Here is a 21258-nt window from a genome sequence, read left to right as displayed (position 1 = left end):
ATAATTCTTCCATTTTCCTTTTAAAGGTATTTAATGGGATAATATTAATTATTAAATACAGCAAGTGTTGACTTTGTATTGATTTGAAAGAACTGGCACATCAACAATTAGAGAGTGAACATTTTGGGATTATTTTTTGTTTTTCTAACTTATGTTCTGCTAACATATGAACTTGACCATTAAGACATTCATTAATTAAATGTGTTTGTTCTTTTTGTTGCAACATCTGAGGTATAAAGAACTCTGTGTGATTAACAACAAGAAGGAAACCTATCTAAATGTAAGTCTAAGGCAGTAAAAAAACATACTAAAAAAATACCCCAAGAGAGCTTATGCATTGCATATTTTAATTGAACAGTTTATTGAGATTGTTTTGTGACTGTAAGAACATGCTTTCAATTTTCAATGTACAGAAACCACAAATGTCAATAAATTACAGTAATTAAAATGATTATAACTTTCGACAATAATACTATTATATGAGGTTGACACGGTGGCGCAGTGGGTAGTACAATCGCCTCACAGCAAGAAGGTTGCTGGTTCGAGGCTTGGTTGGGTCAGTTGGTATTTCTGTGTAAAGTTTGCATGTTCTCCCCGTGTTCACATGGGTTTGCTCCGGGTGCTCTGGTGTTCCCCACAGTCCATAGATATGTGCTGTAGGTGAATTGGGTAACCTAAATTGGCCATAGTTTATGTGTGTGATTGAGTGTGTGTGTGTGTGTGTGTGTGTGGGGGGGTGTTTCACAATGATGGGTTGCTGCTGGAAGGGCATCCGCTGCATAAAACATATGCTGGATAAGTTGGCAGTTCATTCCGCTGTGGCGACCCCAGATAAATAAAGGGACTAAGCCGAAAATTAATGAATGAATGAATATTAATATATGAGACCCTGTACCACAAAGCTTATAAATTTTTTTGCACAAGTATATGTTTAGCAATAGCTAAAATACATTGTATGAGTAAAAATAATAGATTGTTCGATTTTAATTTCAGTTTTAATTTTAATTTTTTTTTTTTTAATTTTTAGTTTCATTTTTGCATTTTTATAATTAGATTTTACTTTCATATCAAAAATCATTACAATAATAAGCAAAGATCATATTAGAGAGCCCCTCTTATGCAGTGTGCAACACAACTCTAGGTAAATGAAAACATCCAGCTGAGGGTTAAATCTGAAAATGCACCATGTTTAAAAATACTGATATTTTTAATAAAAGATTTGACTCGGAGTCCTTCAAATGATTTGTCATTCATCCGGATCTTTTGTCTGTTCGTATCGACATCAACACGTAACAATACCAAATATAAAGTGCCGGTAAAACATAAACTCGCCTTTCCCTTCAAACACTAGAAGAGTGCGGGTGTGTGTGGGACTGATCCCAACTGAAGATGAGTTAACATCAATGAGTGAACGTTCTGGTGATTAATACAATAATCTACAATGTATTGGGGGATTCGTTGGCTGTTTGTTAAAGGAAGCATCAGAAAAGACTATATAGGACTTGGAGACTATGGATGTCAGAGCTGGACAGGAACTTTATCAGTACGAATGAACCACTTAACAAATCATATGGGAGTCGTTAGGATATTTTGGTAAAAATAAATGCATATTATAAGACAATGAAAGTGTTTTTTGACCTTGCATGCAAATCAGCCTGTTGTTGAAACCAAAATATGACTTTATTGCATATAGGGGCTGTTTCAGTCAAGATATTTTGTATATTTCCTACTGTAAATATATAAAAACAAATTGTTTTATCAGTTATATGCATGTACTTAATTCGGACAACTTTAAAGGCAATTTTCTCAATACTTTGCTTGATTTGAACCCTCAAATTCCAGATTTTCTAAATTTTATCTAAAGTATTCATTTCAAATTTTATCTAAAGTATTCATCTAAATTTTGTACAAACTATACATCGATGGAAAGCTTATCTATTCAGCTTTCATGTGATGTATACATCTCAATAAATAAATACAAATAAAAGAAAGTTATGACTGTTTCAGGGTCACATTTATGATTTGATTGTTAAAATGATTTTATATTCCCGTGCCTAAATTACACTTCTAAAAATACTTCACATATCGAAGGGTAAATGAGAAAAATAAAAAATACAATTTTATATATTGCTGTTATAGCTTATTTTAAATCTTATTAATTAATCTTCAGCGAAGTTTGAAGTATTCTGGGGGACCCTGCTTGAGAACCATTGGAAACACCACTTTGGATTTCTTCAAATGTAATGTGTGTGTGCGCGTGTTTTTTCTGCTATAAGGCTGATCTGACTTTATGCAGTGATTTTCAGACTCTGTCACGTCCCCCTGGTAAATCACCTGCAGATCCTCCACTGAAAGCCCTCCTTCAGAGGTGTTGTTCTCTGCCTCTGCCAAACACACTCTCTGCACTGGAGCCTATCACCCTCACACATGTGCTCACTCCTCCAGGTACAGTCTACATTCAAACTACTGTATACCTCAATGTTGCTTCATGTGCAAACATGAACAGCTGATCAAACTGATTAAACAGTATATTGTGGCATACTATGCCACTTTTTACAAGATGTAAAATCTCTCTCTGATGTGTCTAGAGTGTGTATGTGAAGTTTTAGCTCTAAATACCCCACAAATAATGTTTTATAACTCATTGAAACTGCCCCTTATAGGCTTTGATCCTAAATGTGCTGTTTTGTTGACTGTCGCTTTAAATTCAAATGAGATTGTGCTCCTTTTTAAAAGAGGGCAGAGTTACAGATGCTCATGTGTCAGCATAGCAGCACATTCAAAACCGGACAGTTTTTTTCTCTGTCATTGTATAATGATAATGATCTGTTCTGTTGACAATTGGAAAAAATATAGCTTAAAGGGGCTAATAACATTGACCTTAAAATGGTTTTATAAACATTAAAAACTGTTTTTATTCTTGCTGAAATAAAACAAATAAAACATTCTCCTAAAAAAAAAATTTTATAGGAAATACAAATAAATAAATAAATAGATAAATAAATAAATAAATAAATAAATAAATAAATAAATAAATAAATAAATAAATAAATAAATAAATAAATAAATAAATAGATAAATAAATAAATAAATATTTGAAAAGGAAAAAAAATCACAAGTAGGCTAATCATTTTAGCTTTATATTTATTCAGTTTTTTATATTAATTTCAGTAATATTTTTAAACAACAAGCTAATTTTTACATGATTTATGTGTAATATAGTTTGTAAAGTAATATACTCTGTCTTTTAGAAGATATATTATATGATAGACTTGATGTGTTTACCAAACAAGTGGTTCTAATTGGTGTTCTTTTCAACCTGTTCTGCAGCAAAGTCGATAGCTAAGTCAAGCATTCTCCGTATGAGGAACAGCAGCACAGGATCTAATAGACGGAAGCTGTTTAGACCAGGATCAGGACCTCTGCATGTGAACATGGTGAGTGATTAATCTTCAGTGTCAAAACCGCATACCTGTTTCAGGCTTTTAGGAGTATTAACAGTGACTTCATTTGATGATCAGAGAGTAATGCAGGATGGATGATTGAATGTGCAACACTCATGGTGCTAATAATATTCCCCTGAATTCAATTTTTATTGATTAATTTTACTGTAGTATCATAGGGATACTTCATAATTAAATAAAACTCATAATTTACTCTCCCTCACATGGTTTTATTTTAGAGAATGCTGGTGGCTGGGACCCAGCAACTTCCATAGCCAAAAAAAAACACTTTGGAAGTCAATAGCTGTGTCTCATTTCAGAGGCTGCATCCTCCGAAGGATGCATTCGAAGTGCGCTGTATCATCCCGATGCAACAAATTAAAAAAAAATAAAATTGAAGGCTCCTTCAATCGCAGCCTCAAACTGCATCCTTCGTTTCCCAGATAATGAAGGACACAACCAGTGAATCCTTCGCAGCCTTGAACATCCCAAGATTCATTGCTTACTGATAACGTCAGGATATTTTAAAAGAAAACTCTAAACTAAATTTTAAATGTATGAATTAGGTTTTTTTTTTACTTGGATATTTAAACACATGTTAAAAAAAACAGAGTATGACATGTCTTACTAAAGAGTGATTTTATAGTTTACATTTTTTGTGTACATGTATGGATTAAAGGAAATATTTTTCCAGCTTGTCTAAACCTTGCTTTGCCTTCAGATTTCTTAAAATAAGCTTTAAAATCGCTTTGAAAAAAAAGTAATTACAAACTGTATCAGCGCTTAATAAAGGGCCATGACACACCCCACTTTCAGTTCAAGTCTACCTCAGAATTTTTTCAAAAAATGCATCATAATGGGCGTGGAGCTCCATGATCAGAGGCAGGAGTGGGCGTGGCCAGCAGAGCAGGGGAGAAGGAGGGGAGCGAACAACTGTTGTCAGCACACAAAATAAGACACAAACCGTGAGGACACGCATGATTTTATAGTTTACAAAGTTAAAATGCAAATAAATAAACAGTAATTTAATGCCCTGTTACATTTGTTATTTGTAATTTCATACACACAACTACAATTTATATCATTGTAAAGATAATCGTGTTCATTTAAAACACTATAGATGAGGACTTTTCCCTCAATCCCCGGGGCTGAATGCAGACTCAGTGCAGCAGGTCTCTTGCCCTGCCTATTTCAACCATTAGCCCTGCTGGTAATCTGGAGGATTTAGGCGAACACAGCAGCACGGCGATGTGTCTAAATGTGAACAAACTCCACTGATAACAGACAAAGTCCGCCATACTCTGCTCTCCTAACAAAAATGCTTGCTGCACACAAAAAGCTTTGCTGTATCGGCCCTGACAGGATTGTGGGGAAAAACATGCAACAAACCCCGTGGATCATGGAAACAAACATACGAGCCTTCATGAACGGCTAAATACTGTGTGCCGTGGTTCCGTGGAAAAGTCTCACCCAGTCATCAGCATATATATATATATATATATATATATATATATATATATATATATATATATATATATAAGAAGTTATGTTTTGCAGTGCAGGAAGCGTAAATGAAACAAGAATGGCTATTTTTAAATGTTATTACATCAGCACATTGAATAAAGATGTCCATTAAGATGTCTGTCTTATGTAGGGGTGTCAAAATTAATAGTTTTTTCGGTGCACCGCGATGCAGACGCGGACAATAAGGTATCGGTTAAGTAATAATCATAACCGGTTATTATGTAGTGACGTCATTTATCTCCTGTGCGCTCTGTCGCGAGGGAGGTGAGCGAGTATTTACAATACTCAGCCAACTCAGGGCCGGCCCGAGGCATAGGCACCATAGGCAAATGCTAAGGGAGCTGTATATCCAGGGGGGCGCCAGAAAGGAAGGGGGCACCCATTCAGTTATAGACGGCAATAACTCAAAAACCTCTTACCCTAAAAAGATCTAAAGTGTGTTTCCTACAAAAAGACAAAGCTGGTTATGTTTCACAGCTGTCTTTTTATTTTTTTTCGCTCTATTACGACCACTGCTCCGTTTAAGCCCTCGCAATATTTGTTTAGCCGGGAGAGCTTGCTTCTTTATTTTTCGTTTTTCTGCTCCGCTCAGCGCGAGCTCTCCCTGTTGCGAGGGCTTAAGTGTGTGTGTGCGTGCGTGTGTGTGTGTGTGTGTGTTTGTTTCTTTGGTGTTGTCTATGTTTGTGTATGTGTTTGAATGAGAGATAGTGTGGTACTGTGTGTCTGTGTGTTTATACAGACAGCTTGTCTGGAAAGCATCGTCAATGCACCGAGATATCAAATCGAACTGAATCGAAGGCATGATAATCGTAACCGAACCGTGAGACCAGTATAGGTTCACACCTCTAGTCTTATATGAGATTTTAAGGGTTAATTCACCCTCCTCTGAAAGTCCATGCAACCAAAATTTAAGGTTCATAACATAACTTGAATGTAACCCACATAAATGGATCTATTTAATACACATCTTTTTAAGAGATGTCACTTTATCACTATATGAACAACATCACAGTCTGAAATTCAGTGCTTTTCAGTGTTTAGTTTATGTATCTTGTTTCTATATTTACCTGATGAAGTGTTAATAGGGTAGGATGTGCTGCTGATTTTCTGGTATTGTACTACGTAGTATTACAACATCAATAGAGCACAATATGTAACTAAACAAGACATGCCTTTTCCTCCATTCTGTTCACTCGGTTAAAACATTTAGCATGTACAGTAGTTAAAAATATAGATCATAAAAAAAATTATAAATGAATCAAATTAATTTTAAAGTTTTCCTACTTTTTTTATTTTGACAAGGGCTACAACTCTTTTCCTCTGTGTTCACTCTAGTCAAATATTGCCTTTTTACTCACATCCATTGTTTTAGCAAATGGTGAATCAAACCATTATTCTCATGCTTAACCTTTTTTCAGTGTGAAGTCATGTTGTTTGGTGCCATTTTAGGCCAGGTGACATACTTATGGTGATCACTGTGGAGCTACAAAATGTGTTTAACAGGCAGAAATGTAGGACAAGGAGACTTAAACACTTAAGGAAATTAACCAAGCTTTTCAGAGTTACTTGAAAATTACTGATAAGTTTGATTTGAGTTTGAGCTAAACTCTGCAGCACTGAGAAGATTTATTGGCATATTGTTAAACAATTCATATTGTATATTAACTTTATTCCATAATTCATTGTATAACCTAATGCAGCGGAAAACACTGCTTGTGTTACTGTGATTATTCATTTTAAAATAAAATTCACAAATTACTTTATTCTTTCCATATGTCTCACAAAGACCACTATTTTAAAGCTGTCTTGGAATACACTATGTTGTTTAAATTTGTTCTTTGACATTTAGAATAAACTATGTTTCGTAGGTAAGTGCAAAATACGGTTCAACAAGCCAATTTATATCCCTAGAAATTGGCATTAGAATGAAAGCTCAGTTTTTACCTTATTTGGAAGGATCATGAATATTAATGAGCTCTGCTCTCATGCTGCTCTCAGCTCTCTGATGTTCACACAGCATGATGTACTCGGAAATACACATGTGCAAAATCATCATACATCAGCTGACAAAAAATTCTGAACAAATGACAATCGTTTTAAATGAAGTGGACGGGAGGTTTACGTTAGGGGCGAGCGAGTTCTGTAGGCAACTAAGCCTGCTCCTCCATTACTGCTCCTGAGTTGTGCATTGTGAGTAAAATGCAGGCTAAATAATAATTACAGCTGACAAAAGGGACTGACAGAAATGTGTTTAGAGTTTGTGGGTTTAACATGTATGAAAACACAGACAGGAATTAATACAAACCTCCTCATTAACAGATGATTTTTTTCCAATATAACTGCTGTCCTTTTACTTCAGAAAAATTACAGTAAGTGATTTGACATGATGTACTGTATAAACATGCATTAAACATTTATATTCAGCAGTTTACATGTGTTTGTTGCCTCGTTACAATAATACTTTCACAAAATACCTGTTAAACTAGCAAAATCTACATTTAAACATACCTTTATCTATTTGAGGTGGCATTTAATATATTTATAATCAGAATTTTGCATTCTGATGAGCTGTGAAACAATGAAACAACATTGGCAGCTTCCGGCTGTTCTTTAAAGCCTAGTTTCAAATTAAAAGTCCCACACAAATAGAAAACATTATAAGCTGTTATGCAGTACTTCAAATATAAGAGGAAAAACGTGTAATTGTTGTAATCTCACTAAGAAACATTGTGACCAATCAAACGCTGCCTGGAGCTTGCATATTAATGATCCGATGTTGAACATCAAAGTTGGTGTTTTGTAGCAATTGGCCTGTTTTTCACTAGGATTTTACACTGATATAATTTACATAAGAATGAGGAAACAATGGTGTTGTGTTTGTGGCTTACAATCTGATAGGACCATGTACTGAACTTTCCAGCTATGCCTGGGTATATTCAGATTTTCATTCTGTGGTACTTTTAAATATGCCTTGTTGTTATTAGTAGTTTTGCTGTGGCACAGTTTCCAACATTCTGAAAATATAGCCCCTTTTTAAACTTCTGGGGCCTCATGTACGAAGACTTGCGTGGAAATCTTACTAAAACATTGCGTACGCAAAAAGCTGTAAATGTGCGTACGCATAAAAAAATTCAGATGTTTGAAACACTGCGTACGCCGAATCTCACGCATATTCTTTTGTACATCCGAATGAACGTGAAACTGAGCGCAACATGCACGAGCACAAAACCCCTCCCTGCCTCCTCCCCCGTATGAATATGCAAATGACTATGCTAATGGCAAAACCCAACGAAAAAGCAATGGCAAAAGCAAGCAAAAAGAGAAACTTTGAACAGAATGTGAAATGGAGGTGCTGCTTTCGGAGGTAGACCAGAGAAAAGCGGTGTTAAAACTGTGCGTACGTCAGCCAGAAAGCTGCCGTGAAGCTGCACACATTCCCACGTTCAGTTCCTTGTTAGTAAATCCAAACGTGAGCGATTCTGAGCGTGAAACCTGGCGTACGCAAAGTTTTTGTGCGTACGCAGCGTTGATACATGAGGCCCCTGGAGATCGCATATTATGTAGCCAGAGGTACGTATGGCTGCATTTCATCTTTAAAACGAACGTTATAAGGGGCGGTTTGATGCCGTTTCTTTTCGCGATTACCAGCTGACCGCTTACCTCCGAATGGACAGCTTTTCTGCTGCTTGTCCAGTTAGCTTGCCGCGTAAGTCGACGAACTTGTAACGTGGAGTGGAGTTGACCGCGACAACGAGGTTCGAGTCTGGCAAAGAACGGTTCCAGAAAGCAGGTAAGAAAAAAACAAAAGCCAAAAGATAAAATAAACAAGTGAAGAACAGGGTGAGAATGTGGTAAAATTCAGGCCATATTGCTTCTGAAAACACTGTTGGTTGGGTTTAGGGAAGGAGAAGGGTGGGTCAGTCAATCTGTCAGTCAGTCAGTCGACAGCAGCCTCTGGTGGATTTACGAGAGAACAGTAGGTGTGAATGGTACTCGTAAAAGAAATTTGAAATCTCAAAAAGCATACACAGCACAAAAACTGCAAAAAATGTACCTCTTGGGACGTTCTTCACACTCTCCAGAAATGTATAAGGGGGTATGTTTTCAGAATGAGCCTGGGTTGAAATGTTCTCATGTCTGCAACCATTTAGGCTTAGTTTGGTTAAATGATCATGCCTGCCTTTCTGCATTGTATGTTTAAGTCTATAAGCAGTACAACAGGATTAAGCAGGAAATATGTTCTCTACCTGCAAACTGTATAAAGAATTTCAGATGGAAGTTAGTCTTTTTCCAGATTGATAAGAACAGAGACACACTAGATTAGTGTCTGACACTCTTCTCTTTTTTCAGTGGAGGATGTGTAAATGAGTTAAACTTGGAAATATACTGCCGATGAAGCTGCTCTGAGTCTTAGTTTAGATGAACTCAGTCTGCAGCTCTCGTGTCAGCTTAAGCTCACGTTAACAAAGGGCTGCAGCAAACTGGGGAGAGAAATCTCACCCTCAAAGTTAATTTGGGTTCAGTATTAAAATCCTTCCCTCCTTTGCATTATGTAATAGGTTTATTTGAAGAAATGAGTCATCAAGTCAAGCAAAGCATGCTGGGAATCAAAGATTAACTGTGGTGTCGTCGAGTCTCTTTCCTCATCAATCTCGTAAAATCCCAGTTTCCATTTCCATATTCTATCCTTTGCACTTCTCAAAATACTCTGCTTCAATGGCAGTCTGGAAAATTTCAGATTTCCACATCAAGTCTGCTTTTATCTGTAAAAATATACTGTAAAAACTCATATTACTGATCTAGTACTAATCTACTAAACTAATATTATTTTTCTAATAAAAAAAACTACTATTAGAAAATTTTAATTTTAATTTTAATTAAATTTCCTAATTAAAAAACTTTTTATATGAACATTTTGTTAATATTCCTATTCCAATCCTCCATTCATCAGTGTCTGATCCCTCTGTAATCATTGTATGCTGATTTGCTGCTCAAGAAACAAATCATGGCCTATACAGATTTATTGTTCAACAAATGTTTGCTGCTTGTTCAAGCTACTTTCAGTTGAGCTGAAACAACACAATTCTTAGTTTTTTTTTAAATATTAATTGTTTTATGTTAAATCCACTTACATTTTTAAAATCAAATAATTTAACTTAGAGATGCAGTATGTAAGTTTGACACCCAGTGGTTGAACTAGGTATTGCATTGCTGGATCAAAACAAACGCAAGTGCAGGTTGCCAGAGTGAGGACCAACAGGAGCGATCAAGACTAAAGGCTGATTTAATTTGTGTTGGACTAACCAACACATCGAATTGATATATTAGAAACAGCTTCTATGAACAACAAAAAACTGACAATGATCACCTCAGGTACACCTCATTTGCTTTATTCAGTGTTAAATGCTAATAATGTGAGTTTGAATGCCATTTCACATTACATTTATTGCTGTTCTACAGAAACCAGCAGCAGATAGTTTACTTCAGATCTTGAAAATAAAATAAACGATTTGAAATTTAACCTTAGAACTGTGACTCAGCATCTATATTTAATAACGTTTAAGAGGTTTATTGTGTATTAATTAGATTAGAAACCTTACTATTCATGAGTGAGTGCACATTCTGTGCTTCTGAATGGCTGTATTAAATTTGTGTCGTTTTTTATCTGGTGCAAACACCCAAATTGCTTATCAATGCAAACCTCATCACGTAGTGTGTTGTTGGGACACAGGGTTACAATGTAACCTGCTCACCTAATGTTTACGTTTCTAATATTTATATTATTTGCTAATTAATAAACTTATCTGGAACTCTAAATCTGTGTCTCATTTCGGAGTCTGCTACTGTCCAAGGAAGGTCGCAATTCGATCACGGGCGCATGCTTTAAGAACCTTCCTGACTGAATGAGTGAAATATGTGGTTTTCCACCAAAGCAACCTGGGGGGCTGAAATATAACTGGCTAAAGCCTGGTTTATACTTCTGCGTCAAGTGATTGGTATAACCCACATTGCAGGCAACGCGCGTAGCTGTGCATTTATACTTCTGCGCGCTGTCTCTGTGGATCTGCATTAACACTTGCGAAAAACTAGTTGGCAGTGAGGTGTTAATGTTCCTCTGTGTCGAGTTTCTTCGCTGCTGTTTTGTTTTTCCTGAACACTTCCGGCATGTACAAGTGACTCAAACTCGCTCATTTTGAGGCAGGAACCGGCGGATGTGCAACAACTTTAACTATGAGGTAAACACAAAACAAAACTTTCCATCCGGAACTCCTTCACGGGACTCCACACTTGTAAACAATCGCTCCATCAGGCTCACACCATTCACGCGGCTCTCTGTCTCGAACAGACTCGTCAGCGCTACCAAGCTGACCCATCACAGAGCTTGCGCTACGCATCGTTGCGACGTGTAGATAGGTGAACGTCAGCAACGGCGACGGCTACGGCGAAGGGCTATGCGTCAGCGCTGTAGCATACGTCAGCGTTTGACGCAGAAGTATAAATCAGCCTTAAACTGGCAGTGGGTGGGTTAAATTACCAAAACAAGCATGTTCACTTGACAAGTTTCTTACTGTAAATATCTGCAAAATTATTATGGTATTTTTATGTTTAGAAGAGTAAAAAGCTCACATACAGCACCTTTAATTCCTTCATGTTGTCCCAACATAAATCAGCTGTGTGGAAGCCAGCATTTTTTACAGTGTGTGCATGCATTTATACATTTTTTTTTTTTAATTGCTTCTCCTAATTTTGTTATATCTTACCTCAGAAACTCACAGACTCAGTAGTGCCAGTTTTATAATTAAGAAGCCAAGGCAATGATGTGATTAAAATTATGACACACACAAACAGTTAATGGTGATTTTAATTGCTATGGCAGGTGCATAATATATCTACATAGCTTTCAAAAGGACTAAAATGTGCATAATTGCAGTTCAATTAGCACATATTATGTTTACAAGGCTGTATATGCTGGCGGATCTTGTAGCAAAGGGTGTGAAGGGTTTTCTCCATATATAACAGTTTCCTATAGAAACAGAAAAATATTTACACTCACCGGTCACTTTATTAGGTACATCTTACTAGTAAAAGGTTGGACCCCATTTCGGCTTTAGAACTGCCTTAATCCTTCATGGCATAGATTCAACAAGGTACTGGAAATATTCCTCAGAGAATTTGATCCATATTGACGTGATAGCATCACGCAGCTGCTGCAGATTTGTTGGCTGCACATCCATGATGCGAATCTCCCATTCCACCACATCCCAAAGATGCTCTGTTAGATTGAGATCGGGTGACTGTGGTGGCCATTTTAGTACAGTGAACCCACTGTCATCTTCATGAATTCAGTCTGAGATGATTCATGCTTTATGACATGGCTAGTTATCCTGCTGGAAGTAGCCATCAGAAGATGGGTACACTGTGGTCATAAAGGGATGGACATGGTCAGCAACAATACTCAGGTAGGCTGTGGTATTGACACGATGCTCAGTTGGTACTAATGGGCCCAAAATGTGCCAAGAAAATATCCTCCACACCATTACACCACCACCACCAGCCTGAACTGTTGATATAAGACAGGATGGATCCATGTTTTCATGTACTGTATGTAATGCCAAATTCTGACCCTGCCATCTGAATGTCGCAGCAGAAATCGAGCCTCATCAGACCAGGCAACGTTTTTCTAATATTTTGTTGTCCAATTTAGATGAGCCTGTGCGAATTGTAGCCTCATTTTCCAGTTCTTAGCTAAATGGTGTGGCAACCGGTGTGGTCTTCTGCTGCTGTAGCCCATCTGCCTCAAGGTTTAATGTGTTGTGTGTTCAGAGATGCTCTTCTGCATACCTCGGTTGTAGCAAGTGGTTATTTGAGTTACTGTTACCTTTCTATCAGCTGGAACTAATCTGACCATTCTCCTCTGACCTCTGGCATTAACAAGGTTTATGCATCCACAGAACTTTCACTCACTGGATATTTTCTCTTTTTGGACCATTCTCTGTAAATCCTAGAGATGGTTATACGTGAAAATCCCTGTAGATCAGCAGTTTCTGAAATACTCAGACCAGCCTGTCTGGCACCAAGATTACTATTTAAGGAAAGAATTGTGACTGTCATATTATTTTTAGTTAGTTTTTTGTTGTTATTTTTTTTTTAAGAGTAATATAGGCATAAAGAAACACTATGCTTTTCTGGAGGCTCATTTTACAACTCCCCTAGTTTTAAACAATTGAGTTTTACCATTTTTGAATCCATTCAGTCGTTCTCCAGGCCTGACATGAGCACTTTTAAACTTGGCTTATTATGAAGCATTGAATAGGATTAGACCGGTTGCATCTTTGAAAAAAAATTGTGAGATGCTATTGATCCAACCCAGGCTCATTGTGGAAACGTAGCCCAGAGGACGTTTTCCAGAGGGCGCGAAATACATCCCGGGAGGTACGTATTTGTGCAGTTTTTGTTTTCCCGAATCCGCGAGAGGCCGCTATGCGCACTTTTTCGAGACTCGAACGCCTCTCGTGAGCACGCGCCGTTCGCGCCTGCACTGTTCTCGCGCAAAAAGCCGCCGGAGGCTGCTGTCGAGCGACCGTCTGTCCCAAGCCACGATTTACAAAAGCCGTCCAGAAATAAAAAAAAAAAAGCAAAGGCTCTCGTCCGTTTTTGACCTCGTTTTCGGGTTTCGCCACATTCTCGCCCTGTCACGAACTCGTTCGCTTTTATTTTTTGGATTCTGTTTTCCATCTTACCTGATTTCTGGAACCGCTCTTCCCCGGACTCGAACCCGGTTGTCAATACCGCAGCCGGCTGCTCCTCCTCCTCCGGGCTTCTGCTCCGCCGATGTAACACCGCGAGCTAAGCGGACAAACTGGTTGCGGCGGAAAAGCCCTTGACACGGAGGTGAGCCGTCACAGCCGGCGAGCAAGAAGAGGATCAGCGTCACACCGCCCTCCAGCGTTCACTCGAAAAAAACAAAATGTGGCCATAAGTACCTCCGGCAACGTAAATATCGGTCTCCAGAAACGTCCGCGGGGCTACGTTTTCGGAATGAGCCTGGGTTGTATTGATCTAATGGAATTTAATGATTTATGCTACGCTAAGCTAAATTGCTCCCCTCAGACCTGGAGGTCGACTCAATAGATTTTAAAAAATGTTAAAACTCCACCAAGAGAGTTGTAAAATGAGCAACATAGGCTCATTCTGAAAACGTAGTTGTACACAGTACATTTCTGGAGATTGCAAATTATGTAGCCAGAAGCAACCAAAATGGCTGCATTTTGTCTTTAAAATGAACGTTACGGGGTATGACAGCATCGATTTTCGCTCTTGTTGACCACCAGCTGACCACTAACCTCAGTATGGACGGCTTTCCCACTGTTACCAGTTTGTCCAGTTAGCTTGCCATGTACGTTGTCCGACTTGAGACGTAGAGAGGAGTTAACCACGATAACAGGGTTCGAGGCGAAGAACAGTTCCAACAGGCAAGCAAGACAAAAACAGAAGCCAAAAAATAACAGGGTGAGAATCTGGTAAAATCTGAAAACATGGTAAAAAGCAGACAAAGGCTTTTTCTTTTTTCTGGATTGCTTTTTAAAACAGTCGGTTTGCTTTAGAAAAGTGGGTGGGTGCTAGTCAATCTGTGCTTTTGAAAACACAATTGGTTGGGTTTAGGGAAGGAGGAGGGTGGGTCAGTCGATCGGTCAGTCAGTCAATCAACATCGACCTCTAGTGAATTTACAAATGGCACTTGTGAGAGAAATTTGAGATCTCAAAAAGCATACACATCGGCGTCTGCGTGGATTTGTGAATACATAAACTGCGAAAAAATTACCTTCTGGGACAAATCTCCAGAAATGAATATAGCAATATGTTTTCAGAATTATCCTATTTTCAAAAAAAGTGGAGTGTTCCTTTAAGATTGTTATATATTTCTTTGTTGTCCAAAAAGACTAAATGGTCTGAGATGTTATTCACATTCCTTTTATAGCTCCATTCTCTCTACCCGTGTCAACAGTTCACGAATTGTTTCTATTTTTATCTCTCCTAACGGAATTTTTGACAATTTTGACTTAATTTAGATATCCTTTTCTCCAAGATATATTCAGAAGATACATCGTTTGTCTTGTCATGACCTATAATGCTTTATTAGTATATTTTTACATCAAAGCAGTAGACTTGTCATGTGTTTCTCAGTGAGGTCAGTCTCCGTGTGGATTTGAGCAGAATTGAAAAGCTGTGTGCTGTTACGCACGAGCTCTCAGACAGGAAGTATCATTGTTTTCCTATGTTCGTCAACACATTTTGTCCGGTCTATTGTTGTTTTCCTCAGCTGGACTGCTCCAAATATATGCCTACATGACCTAAGGCTCGTTCACGCCAGGGAATTTAGAGATATCATCATCATACTTTATTTTAATGTACAACTCACGCTATTAACAAACCATTGACTACGAATTTTAGCTCAATAAACTACTAATTAGCCGCTTATAAATAGTTAGTAGTAATTTTAGATATTGGGTAGGATTAGAGCTGCAAAGCCATACTTTATAAGTGCTAATAAACAGTTAATATCTTAATAATAGGTAGGTAATAAGCCAGTAGTAATTTTTTACTCATACTAAAATGTTACCAATACCATTACTACCCATGCCCATACTGTTAGTTAATGAACAAAAGTGTTTAATAATTAAAGTTAATGTTAATTGCAGCATTTACTAATACATTATTGAAATCCAAAGCTATGATTGTTAACATACATGACTGTATTTTTCAATACAGAACATAAACAAAGATAATTAAATACTGTAATGATTGTTCATTGATTGTTAATGTTGGTAAACACGTAACATTAACTAATGGAGCATTACTGTACGTCATGAATGATATTGTTCAATATTTTGGTTACACTTGTCAACTAAACTCTTGGTAAAATATTAACAGGCTGCTACAGTAGCTTATGGTTACTTTCCTTGCTTAAGGTATAGTCAGTAAAATGTAAGAAAGGGGGACTATCGAAATGTAGTGTTACTCGAGTTGTGTAAACAATACTAAAATTAGGCTTATGCCATTATCGCATTTTCTTGTTGCGATTAATTGCTGAAGCTTTTATCATGATAAATTGTAGTATCACGATATTGATCTAAGCTGCAAAAAAAGGTTACTTTAACAAAAATATACTCAGTCTTCTGCTTTTACATACATGTTTCAGACTAAATAATGTTTTGGTAACACTTTAGTTTAGATCACAATTCACTCTATTAACAAATCATTAACTAACACTATTAGCCTGATAAACTACTAGTTAGCTGTTTATTAATAGTTAGCTAGAAGTTGGCTTTAAGCTTTGGGATTAGGGATGCAAGATCTATCTTTATAACTATTAATGAACAGTTATTGTCTTAATAATAGGCAGCTGTATACTTTCAGAAATAAAGATACTGAAGCTGTCTCTGGGGTAGTACCTTTTCAAAAGGTAAATATTTGTACCTGAAGGGTCCATAAAGGTACCTCAAAGGTACTTTTTAGGTATATTTGGGCACTAATATGCACTTTTGAGGTACCACTGTAGACTCTTTAGGTACAAATATGTATGAAAAATATGTTTTGAAAAGGTACTGCCCCAGATACAGCTCCTGTACCTTTATTTCGAGAGTATAGTAAACAGCATGAATTGCGACCTAAACTAAAGTGTTACCAATGTTTCAATCAAATTAAATTGCAAAAAGATTATATAATAGGTAACACTTCACGATAGTCTCATTAGTAAATGCAATAAAATCAACAGTTTTTAACTCTTTTTACACAAATTTAATATGTTATCATGGGCATTAACTAAGGATTACTCTTGTATATTACTCTTTATTTTAGGCCAGCAGCTAGCTCTCTGCAACTCTCACATGGTCCTCTACTGAAGCTAAGCAGGGTTGCACCCGATCAGTACCTGGATGGCAGACCACATGGGAAAGCTAAGTTACTGTCGGAAGTGGTGTTAGTAAGACCAGCAGGGGGCGCTTAACGCCCCAGTATAGTGAAGGGGACTCTATACTGCTCAGTGAGTGCCATCTTTCGAATGAGACATTAAACCGAGGACTTTCTGTGGTCATAGTAGTTATAGTGTTGTTGTATTCAATTATGTTAACAAATGGAGCCTTAGAATACAGTGTTAAGCAACAATATGCCTATAAACAGTCACAGAATTTTTAATAAATATTTAATCAATTTAATATTCCATAGTAACATGCATAAAACTCATGTTTGAAAATTAAATACTTATAAGTTTTCAAGCAGGCGAGGCAGTGGCGCAGTAGGTAGTGCTGTCGCCTCACAGCAAGAAGGTCGCTGGTTCGAACCTCGGCTCAGCGTTTCTGTGTGGAGTTTGCATGTTCTCCCTGCCTTAACGTGGGTTTCCTCCGGGTGCTCCGGTTTCCCCCACAGTCCAAGGACATGTGGTACAGGTGAATTGGGTAGACTAAATTGTCTGTAGTGTATGAGTGTGTGTGTGAATCAATGACTGTAAAAAATATGGACGACGCGACAGCCCTTTTTCCCATTGAACGCCTTGAGGGCAAAACGCCTGCTTGACGGGCACAAACTGTCGCAAAAGACTGCTGAAATTGGAGCCAGACATGCGCAGAAGGATTGTCTGATGGAGCCAGAGGAGGAGCCGCGAAAATGAGCAGAGTCGAGCTTCCAATCAAACGCTTTATGTAAAATCAACTACGCCCCCCGAACTTCTCAGCATGCGTTTGCTGTCATATCAACACAAATGGATGTAATAACGTTAACAAATATGAGGGTTTTATATATTTAATCGCGCCAGCTCCGGGCTGCAGTGCATAACTTACTCGCGGCGTCGCGGGCTGATTCCGGCTCGCATGCGGCAGCGCCGGCTCGCTCGGCCGCCGCATCTGGCTCGATTGACTCGGACTGGAATCGGGCAGTGAGTCCAGGCATCCGGAGTAGGTCCAGCAGAGGTAACATTAGTCAGTCTGAGCTCTAAGAGATAAGTCTCCGGCAGGCGAGAATCTAGCCGGAACTGTGTTTTGCTATTTGGGTGGCTAGGCGTGTATCAGCAAACTAATAAAGCCCGAAAAAAGCCCTGAACTTAGCGAATAAACAGTGTTCCACCAGGATCATGTATGTCAGAAACTATAGTTTACTGCTGAACTCATTTTGTCATGGTAAAATAACACAGAAATCGAATAATAACATTTCAGTCTACTTCAGTCTCCTGCCGAAGCTCAGACGCCGCGCTTTGAGAAACTGTCAATCACAGCTAACAATCACGATGACACGCCCAGCATTAAATTACTGCTAAAAACAAACTGTTTACTAAAATGAAGATCTGCACCTATTTCAGCACAATAACCAGTGCCTTAATCGACCACGACTATCTTTCGGGACATTTTATTGCAAGTGTAATATTTTTTTTTATTTGGGCTCAAGTCTCCTTCATTAACACGGAGGAGGCGGGCTTTATGACTTGTACTGCAGCCAGCCCCCAGGGGGCGATCTAACGGCCGAAACCTTCACTCGAACGTAGGCTTGCGGCACACTTGGTGTGAATGTGTGTGTGGATGTTTCCCAGAGATGGGTTGCGGCTGGAAGGGCATCCGCTGCGTAAAAACTTGCTGGATAAGTTGGCGGTTCATTCCACTGTGGCGACCCCGGATTAATAAAGGGACTAAGCTGACAAGAAAATGAATGAAGTTTTCAAGCATTTGATGTTGTGATGGACATCTATCAACACAACAATCTGAGTATTCTTAAAATACGCTCTGAAAGTTTAAATAATACATTATTATTCACTGTAGGTGTGTGGCAAATTGCATACTTATGCACTATTCTACGCCATTTTGTAGTATAAATAGTGTAAGTAGTACATTCACACTGAAAATCTAAAAATAATAGGTGAACTTTAATTACCTGGAGGTTGCACTTATTTAAGTTGTGGGTTGTTGTACACTTCACGCACTTAATAACCGCAGCTTTGCTCACGTAGCAGAAGGAGCGGAGCTTTCGGGCACTGATGTTGGATTATTTTATTTATTATTTTACTGTGTAAGCAAAATTCTCCATCGAGAGTGATTATAGCGCCTCCCGGTGGTGAATGTGGTTTTACTCCTGGCAGGTATTATTTGGTAGTTTGGTCATTTATTTAGCTAATTTGGCAACCGTCAATAGTCATCTGGGAAACAATTTGAACATCTGCTTGGTACAAAATATGTTAAGCTGCGTCCGGAACTGCATACTTTCATACTATATAGTATATGCTAAACATTTTATACGAGTCGAGTAGCATGTCCGAATTCATAAGGTGCATCTCAAATTGCACACTTATGCACTACTCTTTACCCAGTGTTGGGTAGTAGCATCGCTACAAGTAGTGACGCTACTAGCTTAAATACATTTCTCAGTAGCGTGGCGGTAGAGTCACTACTTTCTAAATCAAAAAGCTTTTCATTAGCGAAGCTGTTTCTTTAGTCAAGTAGCGCAGTAGCGTCCACACAAGCTACATTTACCGATTGCGGATCAATAAGTGACGGCAGTGACATTCAGTGAGCTGTGAGGCCAGTGTCTAGCCGATAAAAGTAAATCCATATGATGGCGAGAATGATGATTTCATCTTCTTCCTGTTTTACGACAAAGTTTTTGGTGCGTTACTGCCACCTCTGGTTGGCAATGTCATGGCAGGTATTATTTGGTTGTTTAGTCATTTATTTCGCTAATTTGGCAATCGTGGTCAGGGAAACGGTTTGAACTTCCGCTTAGTAAAAAACATTAAGTTGCATCCAAAAATCGCAAACTTCCATAATATATATTACAGTAAAATCAGTATGCGAGCCAAGTAGTATATGTCTGAATTCATAGAATTCAAAAAACAGTATATGAGAAGTAACTGGATAACCCACTACTTCAGTTGAGATTCTAAAGTATGCATCTGATGCACGCTACGCAATCCCATGATGCTCCGCGAGAGTATTTATTAATGGGAGTGAAGCAACACAACTGATGGGGGTAGGTCATGTGATTATGACAAAATGGTGGATGCAGTACATCCGGGTTCCATTCCTACCGCAGCTTTAGAGTTCCATTTGGGATGACACTACATTCGTATACTTTGCTGTTGAGTGTGTAAGTGCATAAGTACATTTTGAAAGCAGCTTGTATTTTTAAGTGCCCATGATATCAATGTTAAGAATGTTTATTATTATCATGATATATTGAATCACTGATTATCAGCACATTTCTAGTAGCCTACTAATGTTCATAAAATAGGAAGAGTTTCATATGAAGCAGGAAGTAGTTTGTTTCTTCTGGAAAACAGTGTTCATGAAAGAGTGAGATGTCACTATGTAATAATAAAATAATGTTAGCAATATCAATGGGAGAAACTGTGCCTTCATTGTGACTGTGACACAGCATGTGAATTTTTCTCCCCACCACATCAATGACTCATCAGGTGTCTAATTATTTATGAGACGGTCTGTCCTTATCTTGTGAGAAGACACTTATTTAGAATTAAATATTCATGATAGCAAGTGTTGCTTTTCTATGACAGATGCTGCATACTGTGAGGCGGTTTTTCAGGGTTATTTCTGGTTTGTGGTGTCCTGTCTTGGAGTAGAAATGTCCTCATGTAGTATTACAGCATATTCCATAAAATAAATGGTCACACTTTATTTTGATGGTTGTTTTGTTGAGTTTAAGTTACATTGCATTGACATGCCAACTAATTCTCAATAGATTAAAAGTAGACTGTTAGGTTTGGGGTTGGGGTTAGTGTTATAGTGTAAGTTGACATGTACTTGCAAAGTTTCTTATAGTGAGTTAAATGTCTGTTGAAGCAGTGGTTCTCAAAGTGGGGGTCTGGACCCCCCTGGGGGGTCGCGGCACAATGAGAGAGGGTCACTTGGTGATTAAAAAAAATCTAATAAATTTTAATAAATTTGTAAAATTACCATTGTTAATCCTAACCTAGAGAAGATTACAATAGTTACATTAAAAAATACCACATCCAAACAAAAAGCCATCAGCCTTTCGATTTTTATTTTCTCCATTGGATTGCAACCCCTGGGGTTTTTACATTAGATTAACAACAATAGATGCAACCGCATTGATGCACTAGATCAGTGATCACCAAACTTGTTCCTGGAGGTCCGGTTTCCTGCAGATTTTAGCTCCAACCCTAATCCAACACACCTGAACAAGCTAATCAAGGTCTTACTAGGTATACTTGAAACATCCAGGCAGGTGTGTTGAAGCAAGTTGGAGCTAAACCCTGCAGGGACACCGGCCC

General features: G+C 38.0%; 1 protein-coding gene across 8 annotated transcripts in view; it reads left to right on the top strand.

Moving 5' to 3' along the window:
- Window positions 1–21258, top strand: part of arhgef9b (Cdc42 guanine nucleotide exchange factor (GEF) 9b) — a 102502-nt gene that overhangs the window by 18328 nt on the left and 62916 nt on the right. For all 8 annotated transcript variants that reach the window (XR_012389532.1, XR_012389531.1, XM_021481030.3 and 5 more), the window contains exons 3-4: window positions 2307–2445; window positions 3331–3437. Coding sequence is in view for 6 of the 8 variants with exons in the window: in XM_021481030.3 (XP_021336705.2) it covers window positions 2307–2445; window positions 3331–3437 (246 nt within the window). In the remaining 2 variants the exon portion in view is untranslated. The remainder of the gene's footprint in view (window positions 1–2306; window positions 2446–3330; window positions 3438–21258) is intronic.

The sequence above is a fragment of the Danio rerio genome, chromosome 14 (genome assembly GCF_049306965.1).
Source record: "Danio rerio strain Tuebingen ecotype United States chromosome 14, GRCz12tu, whole genome shotgun sequence".
Lineage (NCBI taxonomy): Eukaryota > Metazoa > Chordata > Actinopteri > Cypriniformes > Danionidae > Danio > Danio rerio.
Note: the sequence above shows the minus strand (reverse complement) of the source record. Positions and strands in the feature narration are given on the sequence as shown.